General features: G+C 33.6%; 1 protein-coding gene across 1 annotated transcript; it reads left to right on the forward strand.

Moving 5' to 3' along the window:
* The first annotated feature begins 9,068 nt into the window (after positions 1-9,068).
* LOC113775876 (cadmium/zinc-transporting ATPase HMA3-like) lies at positions 9,069-19,331 on the forward strand. Its single transcript, XM_027320919.1, has 10 exons — positions 9,069-9,226; positions 9,364-9,604; positions 11,237-11,497; positions 13,740-13,837; positions 15,041-15,296; positions 15,388-15,525; positions 15,860-16,187; positions 16,484-16,686; positions 16,850-17,052; positions 17,497-19,331. Exons 2-10 carry the CDS (start codon positions 9,370-9,372, stop codon positions 19,099-19,101), a joined length of 3,327 nt encoding a protein of 1,108 aa, XP_027176720.1. The 5' UTR covers positions 9,069-9,226; positions 9,364-9,369; the 3' UTR covers positions 19,102-19,331.
* Positions 19,332-20,524: the final 1,193 nt, after the last annotated feature.

Consider the following 20,524-nt stretch of genomic DNA (forward strand, 5'->3'; position numbering starts at 1 on the left):
ATCTAAAATCTGAATCCATTAAATTATTGAATTGCTAATTATTAAATCTAATACATTGGAATACATATCACGTTTAGTGATAAGTGAATAGCTTATCACCTAATTTTGGGAGCAAGTTTTGCTTAGAAAAGTCATTGCTACTTAATTAATTCAGATGTTTAATTTTTGGTTATCAAACAGTCTGAATATGTTAAGATCTGATTTCATTAAATTTAAGTCCTGAATGGGGTTATCAAATAGGGCCTTAGAGTGCGTTTGATAAAACTGAAGTCTGAAATCTAAAATATAAAGTTTGAATCCATTAAGTTATTGAATTGTTAAGTATTAAATCTAATACATTTGAGTACATATCACATTCAGTGACAAGTGAATAGCTTATCACTTAATTTTGGAAATAAGTTTTGTTTAGAAAATTCAGTGCCACTTAATTAATTCAAATGTTTAATTTTTTGCTATCAAACGATTTGAATCCATTAACTGTCGAATTTGACTATCAAACAGCGCCTAGTCTTTGGAACCTCTTATTTATGTCAAATTTGTTGAATAGATGAATAAATAATTTCTGGCGTCTGAGCCTTTTATAAAAGTTCCTCCTCTCATGCGCCTGTAAAAGCTGCTAACGGACGATGCATTCTAATAGTTTTCACAATGTAATAAAGTTAATCTTTAGTGGAACGGGATAATCATGAAAAAGTATTCTTTTTTTAACATGCACATTCTTTATGGTTAATTATATAGACATGTAATGTATCACAAAAAAAAGAAGATTTAAAAAACTAAAGAAAAAGAAAAATTGAAGTAAACTTATTTGAGAGGCAATAATTACCAATTATTTGTTGAGCTGCATACAATGTTTTAAAACCCGGACCGAAAAGTGAATTGGAAAATCTTCCGATTCATGGTTCGATCAGTTCAACCGGTTCAATCCCGATTCAAAGGTTTAATAATTTTTTATTTATTTAGTAATAAAAATTTTGAATAAAACTAAAATATTTATTTTAGAAAATAAATACTTAATAAAAACCGATTGAATCTCCCGATTTTTACCGGTTTTGATTGGTTTTGATCGATTCAATTAATTTTTTGAGTTTTTAATTGAATCAGACCGAAGACATGACCAGTTCGTGGTTCAACCGGTCGAACCGGCCGATCTGGTTCAATTTTCAAAACATTGCAGCAGCTTAGCCATGCAAACAAAAGAAATAAAACTTATTTGTCATGTGACACTTTTCAGTCAAAAGGATTTAGGCCGGGGACACCCAAAAAGGGGAAGGGACATGAACGGCTGCAAACCGTTTTAAAAAGAGGAGAGGCAGAAACAATTATAAAAATAATCATTTCAGAATGGTATATGATGTTTTAGACAAATTGCAATTCTTTTTTAATTAAATAAAAAATTGTAATTTATCGCATTTAATTGTTGCAAGATTGTAATAAGGGTGTATTATGTTTTCAATAAGATCCATATATGTTAGTTATATCAGAATTATGCATGTGATTTCAAAATTACTTTTTAATTTCTTGTGTTGGTGGGATGTCACGTGAAAAAAGAAAAAGAAAAAGAAAAAGAAAAAGAGGGGATGGAGAATATGAGGTGGCCAAAGGACATAGTAAAAATGGTTATTTACAAAAAAACCCCACTTTAATGTCACTTTGGCCCCTATAATTTTGTTTTTGTGTCATTCTTTAAATTATCTTTTCAAATGTTGTTCATTCTTTTTCTTTCTCCCATTCCTCCTTTTACCCCTACCCCTGCTAGCATTAGGGTGCATTAGATAGAATTGAAATTTGAAAACAGAATTTTGAAATATGAAATCTAAAGTTTAAATTCATTAAATTATTGAATTGTTAGATATTAAATCTGACATATTTGAGTGTATATCACATTAAGTGATAAGTGAATAGGTTATCACTTATTTTTAAAAACAAGTTTATCTAAAAAATTCAGTACTATTTAATTAATTTCAATGTTCAATTTTTTGTTATCAAACTGAACATGTTAAAATTTGAATATATTAATTTCAAGTGTTGAATTGGATTATCAAATAGGACCTTGATCTTGCATTCATCAAACATCTCTCCCATCAACTTTCTGCCCCTTTCTAACTAGAATATACTTTATTTTTTTAATTTAATCGGATAACAAAGGAACAAAACCTTTAGTGGAAGAGCTTTGGAAAATTTGACACAAAATTCCAACATTTGATATTGGCCTTGATCTTTCAATTATACCTCAGAATCAGATATAGCGCATTCATTGACACAAAATCCCAGTGATTTGACCCCAATTCAATTTGGAATATTCTAGCTTTGTTGATTAAGCCACTGATTGGAATTACACATTTCAATCAAGAATCTTATTGCGAAAGATAGTGACTGAGGATTAATAAATCAATACATAATTGGTCTCACTTGTCTTCATATTCATGATCATCTCAAAATTGCGTTTGTTAAGGTGAATTATTTCCCTTAAGTATTTTCTTTTCTCAGGAAATATTGCGATCAAAACTTTCTTTACAGGAGCATACTGAATTTGTAACAAAAAAAAAAAAAAAGCAAAGAAAAACTGGAGGGGAAAAAACTCTCTCTCTCTCTCTCTCACACACACACACACTAGAAGCAAGTCTAGGAAGAGAGTAGATTCACTCCATCCCAAGATTAGAGCATGCCACCAGCATATTAAGCTGCCACTGATTGTCATAGATCATATCTTGAAAAGGCCGCATTGTTGATTTTTTTTTATTTAACTAAGAATGGCTTTTGTATGCATACTTCCTTTGCGTCATTTAATTTCTATTGACCTAGACCAAAAGAGCTTAGCCATCTAATATTGGATTAAGTTTTTATATATTATTAGTGTAGAGGATTTTTTTTACACTAACAAGTGTAGATATATGTCAGCTATGCAAAAAATAAATTTGAAATTTGAAATTATATTATGTGACATGCATCTATGTATGCCTGTTAGTGTATAAAAAAATTATCCTTTAATACTATGTATATTCGTATTTTTAGTTTTCTTTCTTTCACTGTTTCACTACACCATTTTTATTTCACTTCTTTATCCTTCTATGGTGGCCCTAAGCCCTAATCGAGGGGTGGCAAAATTGTTATGCCCCTCAATATCTCAATGGAATGCCTTATCTGCCTTTTTTGGTCTTTTCTTTTGTATTTGGGCAAAATACACTTTACTCCCTTGTGATTTAGTGATTTTTTACATAATCCCTTTATAGCTTCAAAAATTATATATAAACTCCTCATAGTTTGGATTAAAGTATCAAAGTGACGGAAATGATCATTTGTAACGGAACCCATAAAATGTTGAAATTACCCTTTGGTTGAAGTGACTAAAATATATAAACATAATATGTATGACATTCTAAACCCATATAGCTCCTTATGATTTTCAAAATATATACATAACCCCTCGTGGTTAATAAATAATTTTCAACTTTATATAGGGGTACCTTGGACATTTTAGTTGACTTCGTTATGGAACGCAAATTCCGTCATTTTGATATTTTAATTCAAATCATAAAGAGATTATGTATAGTTTTTGAAATCATAAAGGGGTTACGTAAAAAAAAAAAAGCTCTAGGGGGTAAAGTGCATTTTGCCTTCTGTATTTCCATTGCTATGGGCCACAAGCACAAAAGGCCATATACATCGAGACTAAACGATTGATGAGGGCTTGAAAGTTTCAGAAAACCATATATTCCTTCAAGGGATGAAAAGATTAAGGTCTTCAACCATTTGGAAGCGTAATGGAATTTGTTTTGAAACAATTTATTCCTGACTTAACAATTAACGAATATATCCTTCATCGTGGTCCTGGAACATGACTTAAGGGATTACTTCTAAATTCTCAAACAGCGACCTGTAGTACCGTGGACCAACAATGTGTCATACAAGAATTGGTCAGATAATGATCTCATCTCTGAAGTGTCCTCACATTTTTTATTCCTTTTTTTAATTCATATCCTTAATTCTTGTGTTTCACCTTTAGCCTTCAGGCCGCTTGAATGGTTATTTTCCTGACAAAAAACCTAATCAAATAGAAACGGCAAAAAGAAAAGGTAAAAGAAATAAGGTAAACAACTACCATAAAAACCGTTAAACATTTTAAGAATTTTTTTTGTGGGTTTAGCTTTATTGTATAGCAAGTTTCTTTCTGCTCCAAGTTCAGTTGTAATTTCATTTTAGGCCTCTAACTACATGTTTCACATAGTTTTAGTTGCCTTAATTGTACAGTTTCAGCCTCGATGAAAAGCATGAGAGGGTTCAATTTATATATGGTTAAAGATATTGGGACGGTCCAATAGTTTGCCCAATGAACTAATTGTGTGATGACAATAGTAAAGGACAACGAAATAATATAAAGAAAAACAAAAGTAAACCAAACGATATAACTATTAGACATCATGGTAAAATGCCAGGACAATAACATTTGCAGGATGCTGATATTTAGCATAATTAAACAAAGCTAAAAGATAAGATAATACTGTTTTATTATCTGTCCATTAATTACATAGAAGTAAGTCAACGATACAATACTTACCCAATAGAAAAAGTCAACGATACAATGCTTACCCAATAAAAAAAGTCAACGATACAAGAAAAAGCATAGGAAAATGACTTGTGGTAGGTTAATTGATGCGTTATCATCCTAATTTACTATAATAATTATATTTTCAGTTAGTTTAGATGGTAATTACTGATTAGTAAATTAGTCATTCACTTGCCCAGATAACGAGGTGTGAGCATACTTGGGTGAATATGAGTTGTCCAAGCTGGTTAGTTTATTAAACAAAAACTGCCCAACAGTGTACGAAAAATAGGCTTTTAAAACAGAATCTTCATTAATTAAAGTAGTATTAAATGCTGTCCAAAAGGGTACCCTTAAAACCAAAAAAAAAAAAAAAAGGGTACCTAAAAGTTTGGTTGACCCCTATAATCTTGTGTTGTTTCTTTCATGTGCTGAAATCATATATACGAATATTGTTAAATGATCACCACCCCTTTCTCTAGAATTTGCTAGGTTTTACCATTTTGTAAATATCAGTTGCAAGTAGCATCCCAAGTATGCTGCAAGTCTAGAATATGCCATGGAAAATTGCCACCGACTTATTTGTGGTATGGCCGACCTTAGTTTCCGAGGCGCCTGGGTCTTGTAAAGTAGTATAAGGTAAGTCTCCCAACTCGTGGCGCGTCTTAGGCAGTTGTGTTAAAGAGTTGGAGCGTACAGCAGAGACCGATTTAGTGGATTTTGGGACAGGAACGGTTTAATTGGTGGAGAAAAAAATAGTGTGGCTCATATTATAAGTTTTATATAGATTTTAATAATGTGTGTGGGGCTCAAAGAAAATGAACAAAATTTATATTGTGTTCAAGTTGACTTACATTCTGAACGAATGTATTACATTTTGTTCAAATGTCCAAAATCCTTTTGGACGGTTTCATTGGTAATAGTCCCAGCACGGGAAATTCTAAAATTTAGTGTGAGGTCAGTGGGGACAATTCTAAAATTTTTAGTTTATATGTATAAACTAAATATTTTGCCCTCACATTAATAAAATGGGAAAATTTCAGAAACCTGCCTTAAGGTTTCTGAAAGTTTTAATGTCCTCTCTTGAGATTTTAGAAATTTCACTTACCCTTTCTATCAATCATTTGCGACCCAACGCTTATATCACTAATGGCCAGATGACTTTATTACCCTTATAATTTAGAATATTTTACACATATATGTGAAGAAAAAGAGTTCAACGTTTACGGAACTACATTAACCATAATTTCGATTGCAAAAAGTTAATTAATTTACCATCTGAAAGTAGAGCCAATACTACGTGTACCTTTTTTAAATTTTTATATACTTGACAAATAAAAGATATCAGACATAATGCACTTGATAAATTGAAGGATTTAGACATGAGAAATAATCAAGCCATTTAGAAACTAAATTAAACATAATTTGAAATGTGAAAAAGAAAATCTAATTTGGCATCTAAAAAGAGATTCAATACTAGGCATCCTTTTTCCAATTTATGAACTTGACAAGTAAAAGAAATCAGATATATAGAGATTTTAGTTGGGCTAATTTCTCTTATAATTGTCGTAATACTAAGAATTTAATGTATGGGAAAAAATTTTATTTTGTTAAATTTTGAAAGTTATTGTTTTTTGTTATGAATGATGGAAATTTTTTGCTGACCATGTATAGTAATTGGCCCATAAGTGAATTAACAAGTCAGATCAAATATTTAATCTAACTAGTATAATAGTTGAGAGGCACTTTTAGCATAAATAAATCTTCTCATGCTTGAAATTATTTTTTTATTATTGCTTTTTTTGAATTGGACTAAATTGTTACAAGAAAATTAGTTTTAAAAGAGGTTAGTGATATTTTTAGAATATCATGGGAGGGCAGTGAAACTGTGAGAAATCTCAGGAGAGGTATCTAAAATTATCATTTTATAAATGTTGCTCACTTGCTCCAACTGCTCCAATCAAATCTTTAATTTATATGCATAAATTATTACCTATGCCCTCACATTTAAAGAATATTCCTGATCGCTATTCAGCAAGATATTTATTTGACATTCTAAGCCAACAACTTATAAATAAATAATTACACATTTCACTATTTACACTTGGTTGAAACTACAAACAAACACTAAATTTTACCTTTATGCGTTTTCTACTTCGTTCTCAATATGCTTTAAACACAAAAATCCATTTGAAAATTTTGGTTAATTTTCTAACTATGATTGAAACTCACAAAAATTGCTTTTATTTCATTTCACTTTTACAAAAAAGAAAGAAAAACTGCATAGTGATTGGTACTATAATAACTTTTTTCTTACGACTAACCTGAAATACAATCGTCCAAACGGAGGCACATTAGGAATTTATGTAATTATTAAATTCTTTTAGTTTACCGAGCACCCAAAACAAAACAAATTGACTTATTTGGTGATCAAGTGGACGCCAAATTTTACACTTCTAGTGTGGGAAAAAGAGAGCATGAAAAAAGGGTAAAATGATGCATGAATTGCAGGAAAGACAGTGTCCGTTATTGATCACAGCAAGTTGTGAGAAACCGAAAAAAGTTAATACAAGCATGACTTGGACAGTGTTTATGCGTCACATAAAGGTTAATAAACAAGGAAGAAGTAGAGCACGACTCTCCTAGCTAGTGTAGGAAAAACGTCAATACTAATAATTTGGACATAAAAGTTGCCTATTCAAAAAAGTTTTCTGTTTGTGTGTCTGTTTTTTTCTTTTTTTTTTTTTGAACTGTGATTGCGTGTATCTTTTCCATGCCCTTTACATTAGTTGTTTGCAAAACTTTGCTTCTTGTCGAATTGACATTTCTTTGTTTGGTTTTGCTTTTTAGGATGAATTGTGGATGGTCCAACACGTCCTAAGAAATGGCCTTTATATCAATTATTAGGCACTTTCGTGAATTATTATATTTCTTATGCGGATGAATAAGAAAGTTGAAAGGGAAAAGGCCACAGCAATCTCCATGCCAGATCGAAGGATTTGTTACTCACCTCAAAATGATCATTTAGATGATCTCTGCTTAACTCGAGAAAGGTGATCTTAGATGTCCATCTTGGCCGTTTATCTTCCACAGTTTTTTTTTTTGGTCCATTCACCTATGTCTAAATAATTAAAACCTAAAAGAAATTCTTGGCTCAAACTGTTAATATCATGTCATTGAGTTAATAATTAATCATATCACAACACCAATCCTGTTGGAGAAAATTCCACTATTCACATTTAAACTGGGTGCAATAATTGTGAAATTTTGGCAAACCCTATAATTCAATAATCAAATGGTAATATTATTTTGTCCCTTCGTCATGTTTGCCACTTATATAAACAAAGATAGGGATTCTGAATCATGTTGGTTATCACAAGCATTTTTAAATGCGTTTCAAGAGTAAATGGAGGATTTGACTCTAAGTGAACTAAGGCCTCTGTAGCAAATGTGTTAATTTGATTAACGGAAGCAATTAACTACATCATTAAGGGAAGCAAACTCATTAAGGGAAGCAAACTCAAACATGTACCATCCAAATCGCATGTATGCCTCATCTGAATCTTCTCCACTTAGGTGGTAAATGGACGATGTGCTCAATGAAGATTAGATTAGGCTATTCAACCGTTTCAATTGGAAACTGAGCATCCTAACGCTATCTGGTTCAGGGGTGGTTAATAAAGTTTTTTTTTTAAATCTTCTTTGTATCATATTATCTATAAGTCTTATTTTTGTTTTGCATATTATATTTTCACTTAAATATAGATTTATTTATTTAAATTTTTTTTCTTGAAATAAAGAAAATCCTTGACCGGTTCGGTCAAACCGGCCAGATCAGAAAAACTTAGATCATTCGGTTCAACCAGGCATGTCTACGTTTCTAAAACGGAAGCTGACGAGATAACCGCATCCATGCCAATTCTCGCATCATAGAATGAGTCATATATGCTCCTTTCTCGGCTACCAAAGCATTAGTTCCAAATTTATCACGTGCCGGACTGCAATTCAGAACAAAGAGGCCACTGAAGGATATTAAGTAATAGAAAAGTACCAAAGGAGCCCTTCTCTCCATTCTATCAGGGAGATAAACAAAAAAAATTGAAGTCCGCATCCATACCAATTCTCTATCTGTTATCCAGTTAGGTGTTAGGTCATTCAAGATAAGAAACTGTTAGGCATGCTTTTTTGCTAATAAGGATATAGAATCATCTTTAACAATTCGAGCAAATAAAATTTTCATGAATTCTAGCATTTTTTTTCCTAGATATAGGAACCAAGTTACCATATATTCATCCAAGTGCATTTAGGAACTGGGAATTTCACTAATATGATAGGATCCTTTGTTCCAACATATATTCTTGGCACTAGAATAAAATAAAGTGATCAAGAAATGACCCTCCAAGAATCGTCACTTGGGAGCCCCCAAGGTCAAAAGCCATGTCCAACTGTTCCTCCATATAATGATCCCTATATAAGTTCAGAGTTATTCGAGTAGGTGGTTTTCATATGTGGACTCCAACTCTTTTCCTCCATTTTTCTCCCTTATATTTCTCCCTCATATTCACCATAACTTGTGACTTCTAAGTCTGATACTTTGCCCTGACTCGATACAACTCATCCTTCTTTAACTTGGAGAATTAGCTTATCAGAGCATTTCTCTGATCGCAGAGATTTTCTTGAGTAAGCAAGAATACTAGAATTTTGTTCCATCCTTCTTCTTCTTTTTTTTTCCCGCTGTTATCGCATTTTGGATTACTTGTTTGCTTGAACATTGAGGAGATTAATATTCATATTCTTCTGCATATGGTTTCATGCAGAAACTTATGATGAAGAAAAACATGGTTGCACATGCTAGTGCTAGTCATGGAGAAGATGGTGAAGAGAAGAAGATTCAGAAAAGCTACTTTGACGTGCTGGGAATTTGTTGCCCTTCAGAAGTTCCATTGATTGAGAACATTCTCAAATCAATGGATGGGGTGAAAGATGTTTCAGTAATTGTCCCAACGAAAACAGTTATTGTTCTCCATGATAGTATTCTCACTTCCCAGTTGCAAATAGGTATTTTCTTGAAATGTTCATTTCTTTTCCTTATTGATCCATCCGTAACGTGGAGGGCTAGGGGGAGGCATGTGGATGGTCCTTTGCCTTTTCTTTTTTCTTTTTTGGTTTCACTTTACATATCACTTATTGATGCTAGACGTTATATTTCCCTTTCATTTCCAATCAACTAAAAGAGCAATTAGTGTCATTTTTGGTTATTTCCGTAATGCAAAAGGTTTAAGAGTTTAAGATGTCATAATCCGATAATTATAGTGTCGATGGTTAAGAGGTTAAAGGTTTTGATGGCTTTTCTTTCTTGGTAATGAAAAAAGTGTTTCTCTATTTTTTTTTTTGGGGGCAGGGGGTTAATTCACTTCACCTAAAAATCTTAAGAAATGAAGTAAGAAAAAAAGGAAGAAGACAGAAAGCAAATAATTGTATGTGTAATAGGTTGTCTAAGTGAAAAATGTTTGACTGCTGTTTGCTTCAACTTGGACTTGTTTTTCCCTCTGTTTTCTTCAGGTGATAGTGAAATTGATACCATGGAATTATGTTTTTGGCATTATAGTAGTCTATGGTAATGGCTGCTTAGATGAAAAGTGAAGCTAACATTCATCAAATGGAATCAGTTTATTCTTACAAAAAAAAAAAAGGTCTAGGTTCTTTGTGCATTAGATAGATTTGATCAAGTGCGTGATCTGTGGTCCATTTTAGCATCAGTGCTGGTGGGGGTTGCTGAAACGTCACAGCAGTCCCATTGGCATTATAAATTGAAAAGGAAGATGTCATCCATCATGCTAATCATGTTGCCTTTGTTCAGTTATTTTTGCCCTTGTCATCATTTTCTTTTTTCATATGCAATTATTGGGATCACCTAAATGGAACTTAACATGTAGTCTATGTCAAGAGCTATGCACTTTTCCCCCTTTTTTCTGGTTGGAAAAATAATGGGGTTGGGGTGAAGGGGGTTGAGAAGTTTATAGAGAGATTTGGGGCCTATAACTATAATTAAAACTACTCTTTAGTCTCTTTATGTTTGCCAGGATTACATTTTAATTGTTTGTGACTTGGTATTGGAGACACCATTAGATGGAATTTTTTTAATTATTTACTCTGAGAATCCAAACTTGCATAATTTTCTTGAATCTTGTCTAAGCAAAGTTTGTAGATGGTTAGTTTAGAAAAGTTCCTTTTTTTTTATCCTTTAGAAAAGTTCCTTTTGGATGTTACATTTTTGTTTCCTTTTGTTCTTTTTTTTTTTGTCAATATTTTAAGTTATCTCTTTCAACAGATTTAGCTTTTTTTTTTCTTTTTGGCTCTCTCCCCTCTCTCTCTCTCTCTCTCTCTCTCTATATATATATATATATATCTATCTACAGACACACACACATGTATGTATGTATGTATGTATATATGTAAATATTTTTTGGAAATATTTTTTTTGTTTGCTCTTTTGAGTCAATTTTCTTTGGGCAAACTAATCTAGATTGGAAAATCTACAAAGTAAATGTACTAAATTTAATTACCCAAATTGATTTTGAATATAGAAAACCACTCTTTAATATAGAAAACCAGTAGAATGCGATCATCGATTTTGATTTTCACTAACAAATTCTCTTATTATTCGTTTCTTCTGATTTTGATGGGCAGTTAAAGCACTGAATAAAGCAAGATTGGAGGCAAGTGTTAGAGTACAAGGCGTCAATAGTGCCAAAAAAAAATGGCCAAGTCCATATGCAATTGCTTCTGGGGTATTACTTTTGCTGTCCTTTCTCAAATATTTCTACTACCCCTTTCACTGGCTAGCACTTGGATCTGTGGCATTTGGTATCATTCCAATTATTTTTAGAGCTCTATCTGCGCTTCGCAATCTCACACTAGGGGATATCAACATCCTTCTTGTGATTACAGGTAAATCATATCTCTTGATTTCAACCCAAAAAATTGTTATTATATTGTTCCATGCATAAAAAGGTTAACACATTATTTATTAGATTATTGGACCTACAAGAGATTGTTAAGTGCTTTGTATCCCATCTATTTTATATTCAAAACTCACAAGCATTCTTGTGGGCTTGGACAGACATTAAAAGATCTAAGTAGTAAGTTGGACTAACTCTATTTTGCAGTCTCAAACTTGTACAAGTTTTACATTTTACATCTTAAATTTTAATTTTATACACTTTACATTTTATTTAAAATTGAAAGTTTATAGTGCAACGTGTTTAAAATTAAAATTAGAGTGTAAAATGAAAAAGTGATACAAATTCGAAAAGCAAAGCAGAATTGATCCTAAAAGGTTCCACCTCTTGGTGCTTGGAGCTATAGGGCATGTTGTACAAAACATCCTAGCTCCTCATATTGTATGAAAAGAAATTTCTGTGCTCCAAAATGAAAGTGATATATAATAATCTAAAATTGATTTATGAAGCTAGCAAATAAATTAATGAATATAAATTTTGGGATCCAAAGATATTTGGCAGGAATACCTGTATTGCTTTAATAAAGAAGCTCTTACTCCTAATCTTGTCCAAATGGCAACAAAGTTGTGCACGTCACGAAATGACATGCCTTACATTATCGTCCACGCTACCTAAAAAAAGAGTAACTGTCCTTTTGCTTTTGTAGTTCATACTGTCTTCCCTTAACTTCTTTTGAGTTTTGTTCTTTTGTAAAGATCTTATCTTTAACTTTGGTCTATGGGATTAAAATGTTTACTCTTGTTTTTTCCCCTCTTTTTGCAGGCTCATAGGCTCAAAAGGTTAACGGAATAAACTGTTAAATATTAACCACTAAACTACAATCAAATAGCCAAAAAGAAATTGCTAAATTACTTAATAAATGTTGAATTACGAAGGAAGGATGTGCATTTCTTTTTTACGATACCATTGACTGATAATGCTATGATCCTTTAATCTAATCCTCTCTTCTGTTCACTGTATTACCAAAACTCAGCACACAAATGGCATCTTTGCATGTCACTTTCATTTGTTTAATTACGTTGTCTTTTCAAAATTCTTTTCTGTTAAATTATGTTTAGCTTAGTGGAGTTATAAAGTTTAAGCAACAAGCAATCACGATTCATTTAAACAAGAGTTAGAAAGATGAAAAAAATTATTATTTTCTTTTCTTCATATATTTTTAGGAAAAAAAATTGTTAAGTGTCAATTGCATGTCTAGGAGGGAAATGGAAATTTGCCTCTTTGCATGACGATATCAAACGGAACGCAAAGTGGGATCACCAGAACCCATTTTATCGAGTAACTGTTAGACAAATCGTTAATTAATTCGTGATTTTATTGCTATTTTAACAATGTTATCAACTGTAAAGGTAAAGAGGAAATATTTGGAACAGATGAAGCAACATATAGTAATGTAGTATTGTACGAAATTACCAATTAAAAACAAAGAAAAGTTCAATAATTGGAGAAGTAATATAATCAGATATCGACATCCGATAGCATTTAGAATTTGATAGCGATCCGTATCTAGTGCCACTATAGTTCGATCCCCTGTCTTTCTTGTTTAGCACAAAAAATGAGAAAACTAGTTTTTTTTTTCATTCTTTTATTTTTCCAATCCCTTCTGACTTTTGAGAAAGTTCCAATAGGTTCTTTATTTCTGAATGATATTTGCCATTAAAAAACATGTTAAAAGTCCCCACCCCACAAAAGAGTCTTTGTGGATGGTATGGCTCTTTTCTGGCTTTTTGTTGTTGTGGCTTCCCTTGATACAATGATAAATAGGATTTCCCACTAACTTTTCTTCTCAAAAGTGGCAACAATTTTGTTTGCCTAGGTGGGCCGTTCATAATAATAGCTACCACATTCTTTTTTCTTTTTTTTTTTTGGGGCACACTACCACATTCATTTTAGGTCCTTGCAGGTTATCACAACATGCAATTTTGTTACATCTACTCCAAATTTTTTCTAATTGGACTTTGCTAATTTATTTATTTTTCTTATGTTGCCCGCTCAAATAATAATACATATGCTAAAAGAACCCTTCCATTTCAACCAGAATTCCACAAGGACAAATTCGTAAGTTTAAAGAAAAAACTCAATTCCAATTTAGGCAAAGATTGGTGCTGTTTTGGGCTATATCTTTGAGTGTAACTTTTTAGTTTTTCTAATCTGTGTCATATTTTTTGCAGTTGCGGGTTCAATTGTTTTGCGCGATTATTGGGAAGCTGCCACAATTGTCTTCCTGTTTACCATATCAGAATGGTTAGAGTCACTAGCAAGTCACAAGGTTTGTGCCAAAAGTTCAACTGTCCTGCCCTCTTTTCTTTCTGTCTATGTGTGTACTGTGTGAACTTGCATGCGTAAATTAGTGGAATTTAGAAGGAATTGACTAGAGAATCAAGAAACGAAATGCTAGTTCTTGTGGACAATGTTAGCAGCAGTTTGCATTTCTTTTGTAGTTTTGAATGTTGGTAAGGTCTCAAATAACAAAACCATGAGGTACTGGCTGATCAATGTATCTGATGGTAAAGTAAATATAGCCAATCTAGCTAGTAAAATGCTTGATTCTTTCATTTCACCAACAATGCCACATTTCTTTTGGTATCGTAATTCTTTGGATAAATTATCTTTTGCTCCCTTATGATTTGATGCTTTACATCATAATGCCCTTATGATTTAAAAACTTATATAACCCCATTATAGTTTGGATTAAAGTATCACTGTTAGTTTTTCAATTATAACTAGTGATCAATAACAAAAGATCAAATTGATAAATTTGTCCTTTCATTACTTCCTTTTTTTCCCTCCAAACATAAAAAAAAGAATTTGAAATTAAAAAGATATATAAGAACTAGAAAATACCATTAATGATTTGGTTTTAAAAACCCATAATGATATTTGTAGTCAAACAAGATTTGGTATTATTTGTTTCTTATTTATTTCTTTTATATTTCCCTTTCAATTTTTTTCTTATTTATTTACTTTTTATTTTCCTTCCATCTCTTTTGTATTTGGAGAAAATTAAGATTTTGTACGCCAAAATATAGGTTCTCAAAATCATCTCTTCACTTTCAAAAGAAGAGAGAGAAGGGGGGGAGAGAGAGAGAGAGAAGGAAAAAAGAAAAAAAGTAGTGAAAGGGTGAATTAGTCAATTTATTAGTTTGATTTTGACTTTTACTATTGACCGTTAGTTTTAACGGAAAAACTACTAGTGACATTTTAAACTAAACCATAAGGGGGTTATATATAAGTTTTTAAACCATAAAGGGGTTATGTGATAAAATATCAAAACTATAAAGGGGGTAGAAGGTAATTTACCCTAATTTTTTTTATCTGAAATCTTCCCTGCTAGTTTATTCTCAACTGGATGTTGAAGCTGGCTGTTAGGATTTAGGAGGGTTTTAATTGATGTAATTTCTACTTCAGTTGTACTATAATCAAGAAAATTGCAAATCCGTAATGTTTATAGATGGTTTTGATGATTGTGTAGGCCACTGCAGCAATGTCATCATTACTTAATTTAGTCCCACAAAGAGCTGTTTTAGCTGAAACTGGGGAAGAAGTTGATGTTAATGATGTGGAGGTGAATTCAGTTCTTGCTGTTAAGGGTGGTGAGATTATACCAATTGATGGAGTTGTTGTAGAGGGGAATTGTGATGTAGATGAGAAGACTTTGACTGGAGAATCGTTTCCAGTTATCAAGCAGAAGGACTCCAATGTTTGGGCTGGCACCATTAATATCAATGGTAATTCTTCTGTTCTTCCATATTCTGTTGTTGATCAATGACTAAACCATTTAGACTGTCTTGTACTGATAATGGCATTTTTTTGCTTTAGGGTACATTAGCATTAGAACTACAGAGCTTGCTGAAGATTGCGTGGTGGCAAGAATGACAAAGCTTGTAGAAGAGGCGCAGAACAACAAATCTAGAACTCAAAGATTCATAGAGAAGTTTGCAAAGTATTATACACCAGGTTAGCAATCTGCAACATTGTTAGAGGAACACCGTCTCCTGCATTTTCCTGTAGAGTAACACAGATAGTATGAGCAGAAGTTGCATAACACAGATAGTATGAGCATAAGTTGGACGGCTATTCTAATTCATTGCTATATATGCTTTTACCTTCTTTTTGCAGCTATGTATGATACTGAATAGCATGGACTTTTCTCTTCAAATTGCTTACAAGCAATTCCAGTGTTTTGAATTTTGATATCAACATTGCCTCAAATGAGAAACATTGTTTCAAATCCTTTGCTGTGAATTCATTTCTAAACTATTAGCTAATGACAAATTTGAATTTCTGGCAGCCATTGTGTTAATGTCAGCTGCTTTGGCAGTGATTCCAGCTTCATTAAGAGTTCACAATCAGAAACAATGGTACCACATTGCTTTGGTTGTTCTAGTCAGTGCTTGTCCGTGTGCGCTTATCCTCTCTACGCCTGTAGCTATCTTCTGTGCACTTACAAAGGCTGCAAAATCAGGTGTATTCTTTAAGGGGGCAGATTATCTTGAGACGCTGGCTAATGTAAAGGTTATGGCGTTTGATAAAACTGGTACGGTAACTAGAGCAGAATTTGAAGTGACAGAATTTAGATCTCTGCTGGATGATTGTAGCCTAAGCAATATGCTTTACTGGTAAAGTTTTCTAATTTCCTTTTCTTTTTTGTTTGTCTGTATTACGTTAAATGGTGGAAGCATTTTTGACCATTACAGTATGTTGATGGATATAAGACAATGGTTTAGACATGTCACTGAGCAGAACTTACTCTTACATGTTCGAATGCCAATAGGCTAGAGTAACAGAACCTTGACAGAAAGAAATTTTGACTTGATTAGACTCAGAATTGTAAACAACTTTGGAAAAAAAAACAAAAAGTTCAGGTTGATGTCACAAAAGTTGCAACTAACCTCTCTAAACTGAACAATTTCAGGGTTTCAAGTATTGAGAGCAAGTCAAGTCATCCTATGGCAGCTGCACTGGTTGACTTTGCACAATCACATCAGGTTGAACCAAAACCGGACAAAGTTGAGAAATTTCAGGATTATCCTGGTGAAGGAATCTATGGCAGAATTGATGGGAAAGAAATCTACATAGGAAATTCAAAAATCTCAGCAAGAGCAGGATGTCCCTCTGGTAAATTTAATTTATGTGTTTGTTGCTTAAGTATTACTTCGAATGCCTAATATTTTTGACATAATTCATATATTACATTTCTTGGCACCGGAGAGGAAGTTTGTATTGAAATCTGATACATATTGTTGTCATAGAATGAGTCTCTTAACAGCTTCACTTTCAGTTCCCAAACTAGGAGGAAATATTGATGAAGGGAAGTCGGTGGGCTACATATTCGTGGGGTCAACTCCTGCTGGAATTTTTAGCCTTGCTGATGTCTGTCGAACCGGAGCAAAGGAAGCGTTAAAAGAGCTTAAATCAGCAGGCATCAAAACGGTCATGCTAACAGGGGATAGCTATGCAGCAGCCAGACACGCACAAGATCAGGTAACGCCCAAAACATATTTAGCATATCTAATGGCTGGATAATAAGATTTTATACTTGATAATGTTTCATGTATGCTCAGAAATACTAATGTATCTGTAATTAAAGATAATAGCCGTTGGTTTTATCCTATCTTTAATCTTGAAATAGCATGAGCCTGGTCAGGATTCGATATTCGGATAAAAATGTTCATTTGCAAACAAGTTTTGTATGATTTGCAGCGTGGTCAGGAACTCTGAAATGTCCGTCCAATGCTTATTCCTTTATTCTAGAAGAACATTTTTTTTTTTTTTGGTCTTCGAATTAATCCAGCTCTTTCATTTAACACATAATAGAAGGGGCAAATTTTCATCTGAGAAATTGCATTCTTTCATACTTAAGGCGACAGGAAAGATCAGAAATAGTGTTGACAACTTTGAATTATGAACTGGAAATTGTGATTGCAGTTAGGAGGTGCTCTAGATGCTGTCCATGCTGAGCTCCTGCCACAAGATAAGGCAAAAATTATTGAGGACTACCAGAAGTTAGCCTACACAGCCATGATTGGTGATGGAGTTAATGATGCTCCTGCATTAGCTACTGCTGACATTGGTATATCAATGGGCATTTCCGGCTCAGCGCTTGCAACAGAAACCGGTCATGTCATTCTAATGACAAATGACATTCGGAGAATACCAAAAGTTGCACGTCTGGCTAAAAGAGTCCGAAGAAAGATACTTGAGAATATGATTCTTTCAGTTGTAACCAAAGGTTCTATAGTAGCCTTGGCCATAGCAGGCCATCCACTAGTTTGGGCTGCTGTCTTGGCTGATGTCGGGACATGCATGCTGGTGATCTTAAACAGCATGCTTCTACTTAGAGAAAAGCCAAAACACCAGAGAAAAGGTTGCAAATCTTCTGCTGCATCATCACTGGCCAACAAACAGAACAAGAAATGTTCAGGAAGAGATTCACTGCATATTCTTCCCTGTTGTTTTGCAATAAAACCACAAGAACACTGCAGCGTGAAGTCATGCGGTTCCAGGAACTGTGCTCCAAGACATCAATCTGGTCCACTGGGCAGCAGTTCAACCTCATGCAGAAGTAGTAAAATTGCAGATTACACTGACAAGCATAGTTGCTGTGGAAATGATAAGGGAATCCAAATGGAAAAATGCTCAAATCTTGGAAGCTATAATAGTGATGTTGAACATATAGGAGAATTAAGCACACATCAGCATGGAGAGCTTAGTTGTTCAAAGTCAATTAAAATGCTTGGCAAAAGTTTATCACCTGCCAAAGAAGACAATGGGAAAAGTTCTGAAAGTGATTTGCTGCATACTCATCAGCCTTGTTGTCATGCAATTAAGCCTCAAAAACAGTGTGAGGTGGATACATGCTTCTCCAAGGACTGTGCTCCAACATATCAGTCAGGTGCATTGAGTTCCAGCTCCAGAGGTACTAGTTGTAAAAAGTCAGAGTTCAAGAACAAAAAAAGTTGCTGTGAACGTGATAAACAAGCTCGAAAGCCAAAATGCTGTAATCGTGGAAGCTGCAAAGGTAATACTGAACATATAGGATTGAGCACACATCATCATGGAGAAAGCAATTGTTCAAAGTCATCCAAAAGGCATGCATTTGATGATGGGGTAAATGAGATCAAACAGTGTTCCTCCTTCAATTGCAAATCTTGTGGCTCTTCTGTTCAGGATTCCCAACTGAGTTCCAAAACTGAAGTTGAGGTGAAACTTTGCCCAGATCATCCAAAAGATCACATCACTGCAGATGAAGAATTAGGTGAGCTGAAAAGATTTTGTTGTGGTCATGATCAGGGGGACAATTTTCAATCTTTGTGCAAGGATCATTCTGCAGACTGCAGTCCACCATATCAACAAACGACCACTGATATTTTAGGAGGCCACAACCATGTTGGCTGCGGAGCCCCAAGGGCTTGCTTGTCAAAGAGACATGTTGGTGGATGTTGTGAGAGTTTTAGGAAAGAATGTTGTGTTCACAGTGGACATTTTGAAGCCAGTTTCAGAGGAGGTTTGTCAGAAATCGTCATTGAATAAGAATAGACAACTGTATTATTATCAGAAGCAGTGTTCTATTCAGAAGTTTTGGTTCCTAATTCCTGATATAGAGAATGAGTTTTCTATTCTCTTCTTCTTTTCTTATTCGATTAATGTTTTTCTGAAATTTGCATAGCCTATAGTTTGGTTATGCCTCCTGTCTTGCTCTACCAAGTACTACTATTATTAGGAGGAAAAAAACCAGTAAAAGGAAGTGCAGTTTATTGGTCCGGGCTTTGTACAATTTTATCTTGGACTAACATTTCGAAGGGAAAAATGAGCTGTATAACGTCGAAGAGAACTGCAGATCCAGTGCTTCTGCAATTGTGCTGCAATTGTACTTACTATTATAGGCACTACCATAACAAATGTAAAATTAAAATAGAAAATATAGACACCAAAACAACGACGTGCAAAAATTCAACAAACGTTCTTGCTCATGCAATTTGTTTCCCATATTCAAATTTGCTGAGTCTAATTTCAAATAAACTTATATCTCACCACATTAATTTTAGCGAATACAAACAACCTAGATCTGGAGGCAACTATATATGAGACTTGTATACTCCTCTTAGCTCGCTCGTAGTTACCTGTACCAAAGGTTCCATCACCTTGCGAGGAAATTTCAGTTCCAAGAACGAAAAATAAGTAGAGAAATAGAGGATAACCTGAGGGGAATAAAAGTCAGCAAGGTGGATTAAAGATATACTGTCAACTTGTTGAAATAAATCTGAAACGTTATCAATCAGCACAAATTTTTTGACTTTTATTACCATCTTATGAAATGGTTAAAGTAAAAGAACAACTAAAGGTAAAATTCCTGCCAGACCAACATATATTCTTTAGTGGTGTTAGGCGACTGGTTCATGTTTTTGCCTCCAGCCGCGGCAACTCTTTTGGAACAGCAATTACAACGAATCAGATAAGAACAATACCATTTGTGGCTCCAGTTAATATCTTCCCCTTCTCCTTGATGTTGTCGCGAGATAAATGTTCAAATCTGTGGGCAGATTGCTTCATTTCAAATGTCACAAATCAAGATTTTAAGAACTGCAAGAAACCATTTTAGCAATTTTTTAATTAAATATTTTCTTCCCATTACACAATCCGCGCATATGTCTGAGATTTTTACAAGAGTTTTAGGCTAATTATCGCTATTCTGATGCTGGTGGTGTCCCTTTGATAATTCGAAGAGCCAATTCTCAATATTGACGCAAGGCCACTACACTCTAAAGATTCTATTCCCATTCTAATCGTGCAGCACTTTCTAGTTTCCATGACTTGTTAGCTTGTTAGGTCTAGTCCCACAAAATAACAAATGAAAATAATAGTAAATAAAGATTCCAGAATTTACACACGTCCATCAGTGCGAATTTACTATGAGAAAGTGAGTACAAAACCCCAAGAAATAATTCCTAAATCC

Source organism: Coffea eugenioides, chromosome 6, assembly GCF_003713205.1.
Source record: "Coffea eugenioides isolate CCC68of chromosome 6, Ceug_1.0, whole genome shotgun sequence".
In the NCBI taxonomy this organism is placed as follows: domain Eukaryota; kingdom Viridiplantae; phylum Streptophyta; class Magnoliopsida; order Gentianales; family Rubiaceae; genus Coffea; species Coffea eugenioides.

What these genes read in the sequence shown, in the direction of transcription:
- LOC113775876 (XM_027320919.1), top strand. Translation starts at nt 9,370, where the DNA reads ATGATGAAGAAAAACATGGTTGCACATGCTAGTGCTAGTCATGGAGAA. An exon ending in CATCCTTCTTGTGATTACAG is followed by an intron (nt 11,498 to 13,739) that starts GTAAATCATATC and finishes TATTTTTTGCAG; the next exon opens with TTGCGGGTTCAATTGTTTTG. An exon ending in TGGCACCATTAATATCAATG is followed by an intron (nt 15,297 to 15,387) that starts GTAATTCTTCTG and finishes TTTTTGCTTTAG; the next exon opens with GGTACATTAGCATTAGAACT.